Consider the following 5,195-nt stretch of genomic DNA (forward strand, 5'->3'; position numbering starts at 1 on the left):
CTTAGTGTGTTCAGAAGTATCCTGTCTTTCATTAGGAGTTATTTAACAAGGTTGTAAAAATCAAAGTGAGTCAAAAAGGAGAAAAGTGAGGAAAACAAAGACTCACACTAACTCATGTTCGGGGTACAGACTCACAGCTTTCTCCTTTATGGTTTCACCTTTAAATAATGCAAACATCCTGTCCTCTGTTCTTCCTGCTACAGTAGGTTAGTGCCAAAACCACATCTGAGGGCCATTGGAACAGGTGGGGGGTTAAATACACACTTGCACACACAGACCCGCACACACTGTCTGCGCCGCACTGTGGGTCCACATTGCATGCGAAGCACTGCTTCTCAGAGCAAATAGCAGCTTGATTCAGTGTCACAGAACTGTCATTATTAATCAGAAACCAGCATACGAAGGAAAACAGATCATTAGAACAAAATGCTTCCGTCTTTGTGAGTCCGCCGCATCAGACAGAGTGAACCAAAGGAAAAGACGTTACATCCAAAGTCTGCCGGTGATAAGAGAATACAAAGAATACAGGGGCTGTGAGGCAAAAAACAGGAGGAGAATACTTGCCCAAAAACGCTGCAGGGGTCCAACACACCAGGAATGGTCAAGAGTTGAAGAAGGCAGGAGAACGTAAGAAGGGAGGACAGTGAAAAGATGAGGAGAGGAAAGAGGGAATTGGGAAAAGAGAGCCGGAAAGGAAGTAAGCCAACAGGGTTTACACAATATTTTATTCAAAGGGAAATTGAATAAGAATATTGTTCTACGAAAGTGCCCAACAGTTTAAGTAATCAGTTTGTGGAAAGCACAAAGGGGCAGTTTAACAAACGTTATGATATGTGGCAAAAATCTGTTCATTCAGTCATCTTATAAAAGCTTCATTTGATTTGTCTTGAGGAACAAAATGGTTTTTACATTTACATCTAAAGTGGAGCTCTTATTGTCATTACCATATTTCTATTAGTTGACTCTATTGAAGAAGCTTTGCATGAATTACAACTGAAAGAATTCTTATTTATGGTCCTTTTACCTCACATTTAGACTTGGTGGAGTTCCTCAGTTAATCTATTCCCTTTCCTTCTCTGTAACTTAATCTGATTGGCTGCTGCTTAAAAAACAGAAGGTTTAAACAGCAGGTGGGTGGGGCTTCAATGCTCAGAGTTACAGTTGCAGTGCACCTGTGACCATTTTTAATATGACCATTCTCTTTTATAGATCCTGAGGCTTGTAGGGATTAACCTTCACACACTGACTTGATCATTAAACTGATCATGGGCAGGTTCTTCTTTCATGGATAAACACATTTAAAAAAAAAATTTTTTAAGAAAAAAAACAACAACACATTTTTAAGTGTGTGTGCACACTAATTTCAAACTGAATTTTCACACTAACAGCATCACACTTCAGCACAAAAGCAACTCTGCATTAATTTAATTTGTTAGAATCAAGCTAAATTTGTTCTATTCTGAACTATTTAATGTTGCTAGTGTGTGCAAGGTTACTCTGCAATCAAAAACTAATCACTGTAATGAAAAAGAAATCAACTGTTATAACTTTAAAACTTTCAGCCAATACCAAAATCTCAGATGTTACAAAAAGCCCTTCCAAGAGACATTTTCAAACTGTCCACATGTATGATTATTGAAAGGTGATGAAATATAACAGACTGCCAGAATCCAGCAGGCTTTGTGTCTTTCCTGAAATAAGAAGTGTGCTGTGGTGGCCTAGAAGTCTTAAAATGTGTTTTGACCAGTATGACTGTAAGGTTTATGTAATATATGCAAAATCAAAAGTAATATTGCATTTACAAGATCCACAAATGTCCACTGAATGCAGACTCTAACCAGGCATGGCTCCAACCTAGCTGCACTGAATATAGACACACAATAAAAATGTCCTTTGAGTAACACTATAAGTCAATGACATCTTTTACTAGTGGGAACAGACAGATCTTAAAAGGGACATGACGACAATGCCACACATATGGACGCTCTGATCTGGTGTATATCATCTCACGACTGAGCACAAATGTATAAATACCCTCTTGGTAACACACACGGGCAGGCTCACACACGCTGAGGTATTTGGCTTTAAATGAAGTGATGAGTACTATATGTGCCAAACGGGACACTGGAGCCTCTCGTCCCGCTTGTCTGGTGACAAAAACTTTGAACACCACCACAACTGAACATGGGTTTTGCAATAGATACACAAGTGACAAGTGCAGGAAAGGAGAGAGCATGTAAATGAATTATCTGTATATATATTATCTCTGTGTGAGCAAATATGGGGTGTGCTATAAGTGATGAATAGGAACTATAACGAGACACACAAGTGTTTTTTAGCCCTTACATGGAGAGCATTGATGTCACTGGAGAATATTAACAGTCATTTTCCACCCACTGCCATGTATTTACTGTCTGTATATATAAATGAGTGGAAAACCTTGAATAGCAAAAGAGACTGAACTGATTTAGTGTGGCACTTACATTTAGCCTGGGTGATTGTGTCGCCAATTGTTGCACGGATGTAATGCATGCTGTACTCGGGCAGGACTAGGGCCAGGCTGCGAGAGGACAAATGATAAAAACATGACATTTTGCTTTGGAAAAAAAATCCTCAGTCTTCCACCACAAATCTTTCAGCAAGGCTTGCAAAGTATTTTTAGCAGGAAGCATAATTTACCAGTTCACATGCAGTAAGCTGCGCAGACACTAGCCACTCTGGTTTTCCAAAAGTTTATTCCAAATTGTGTCTGGATATTGCCCTTACCACGGATCATTTTTAATGAGCACAAAACAGAATTATGACTATGTAAAGTAGGAATGCAAAACATGCACGAGGTTTAAAAAGCCTACCATCTGCATGCACCAAATCTACCGTCGCCGAAATCATATTCAAAATATTTTGCGTACCTGTAGTCAGTCCCCTTCACCGGCGCAAAGGTGTACATCCTCTGACCTCGATCGATGTAACGCTTTAGGCAAGAATATTATGACTATATATATATATATATATATATGTGTATAAGCTGACAAAATGACCAAATTATCATGATCACGCATCATCAAATAAAATTACCTTATCTGTTGATTTCAGCAGTGTAGATATAGTCGCACTTCCTGTTTCACCTTGAATCATTTGCTTTCTTATCTGTTGACCAAACATTACAAATAAATGATACTATAGTGACACGTCACTTATTAGGACTCATTTGATAGATGTCCAGGGGGCCAGATTGGAGTCTTTTTGGATCCAGGCCATATATTTGGCAACCTTGTATTACAGTTTATCTGATTTTGATGTGACCTCCTGCAATTATAGGAGTCAGAGAAATGTGTTTTTCAAACCTGCACTTTGATGTCATCCTCGATCTCTGCATCTAGGAAATCCAGTGTTACAGGTTCATGAAACTTGGCGGTCTGCGCAGAAATGCGAGCAATTAGTGTTGCGTACCAAAAATGTTGGCAGGGGGGAAAAAACAAAAAAGAAAAAAGGAGAGACTAGTAATCATCTCTTACTGATGTATTTCCAAGAAACTATTTTGATATTTTGCAGTCTTATTATGAAATAATTTGCTGTAATCATCTGTAATCAATTTGTGCATACAACATTTACAAGAAAATGCATATCTCAATGCCGCCCGTGTTGCCTCGCTTCAACAAACACCATCCTGGAGCCATATGGCTGACTTGTGTATAATAAACAACTAAAGTCAGCCAAATAACACAGTCAGTGTAGAAATCCAAGAAAACATCCCATTGGCAACAGAAATGACTATAGCAGACTGGTAAGCAAAGAAAAAAAAAAAAGAAACATCTCACATCTGATACACAGAAACACAACCTTTCTGCAAAGGTTCATCCTGCAACATGATTGCTAAAACTCAACATAAGTGATCCCACAGGCTGCAAAACCATAACAATAAGCCTGTTGATAATCAGGAATGCCATTTTTCATGACTGTTTGACTGGCGTTATGACCATCTAATGGTTTTTAACGTAAGAAGCAAATCTTTGGAGAAACAAATCAATTTTTCACAAGTTCTGCCTACCTGTGGGTTCAGATTAGGATGAAGCAACACGTATCCATTTGGATCGATGGCAAAGTAGTAGCCATTTGGACCAAACTAGAAGAAAAAAAGAACAGAGGAGCAAATGTCTGTGTGAAAGAGGACTGCAACTAATAATCAAATGTAATATCTACCCTATTAATACACAGGATCTGTATGTCTTTATTTGTGTTGCCCTTACAGTGTACTGAGGAGTCAGTCTCCTGATATCATCCAGGGACACATCTATCGCCATAACCCCCAAGATAAGCTGGTTTTGAGGCTTCTAAGAGAAAGCCATAAGAAAGAACAGTTAAAAAAAATCACTGCAAGAACTCCTACTTTATATCCTGCTGCTCTTTTTGGATGAGTCAAGTCCCTTTGTGCATTCTGAACAATTTCAAGGAAATGGGGTGCAACAGAAATCTGGACAGTTTAATTCCCAATAGTGTCACGTGTTGCAATGAGTCACTGACAAGGCATTTCCAGGCTTGTTTTCAGTCACAGTGGAGGTAAGCCCGAGTCCTTCGAGGTAGACATGTGACCTCATCTTGAAGCACTTAGCTACCGGATCATTTCTCACTCTGATCTGCAGTTTTGATCTCATTTTGATTTCTGTTTTACGACATGCTAGATTCTCTTCTTGTGGCGAGCTTCGGGGGACCACCGCATCAACAGAGGATGTAAGTTAGAGCCACAAGAGAGCAGAGGATAAAAGTAAAGGATGAGACTGTAATTGTATGTTTACTTTTTGGTCTGGTAAACTTTATGGAGTATCCCAAAACCACAGACTTAAATCCTCTCATGGGGTCAAAGTGTCAGGCATACAGTACATTTATTTTGTGAGTCAAATGCAACAAAGAAGGATGTAAAAGAACACAGAATGAATAAGTTAAGGCACAAAACAAAAGCAGGCGAGAATGATTTAAGTGATTTTTAAAAAATGGTAACATAGGAGTCCAACAGTGGTTCTGGATACCTTTGAGCCTATGCCGGTTTTGTTGAAGACAGGCAGCGTTCCAGTGATCACCAGGCCAAGCTCCTGCAAGGTTAAACAGGCACAGTTTAAACACAAGTCGCTCCCAGGTGTAAACAAAAGCAATCTCATAATTCTAATCTCAGGTTCACACCATGATATGCTTTACATACA

At 39.1% G+C, this 5,195-nt stretch overlaps 1 protein-coding gene across 1 annotated transcript; it reads right to left on the reverse strand.

The window, feature by feature from the left end:
- Positions 1–416: 416 nt before the first annotated feature.
- On the reverse strand, positions 417–5,087 carry LOC102195692 (voltage-dependent calcium channel subunit alpha-2/delta-1-like; the record flags this gene model as incomplete). Its single annotated transcript, XM_005755710.2, has 8 exons — positions 417–573; positions 2,484–2,560; positions 2,910–2,971; positions 3,076–3,147; positions 3,345–3,416; positions 4,049–4,123; positions 4,248–4,331; positions 5,025–5,087. Coding segments are annotated over 8 exons (624 nt in total), but the record flags the coding sequence as incomplete, so codon positions are not given.
- Positions 5,088–5,195: the final 108 nt, after the last annotated feature.

Source organism: Pundamilia nyererei, unplaced genomic scaffold, assembly GCF_000239375.1.
Source record: "Pundamilia nyererei isolate P.nyererei 1_Seehausen unplaced genomic scaffold, PunNye1.0 scaffold02608, whole genome shotgun sequence".
Lineage (NCBI taxonomy): Eukaryota > Metazoa > Chordata > Actinopteri > Cichliformes > Cichlidae > Pundamilia > Pundamilia nyererei.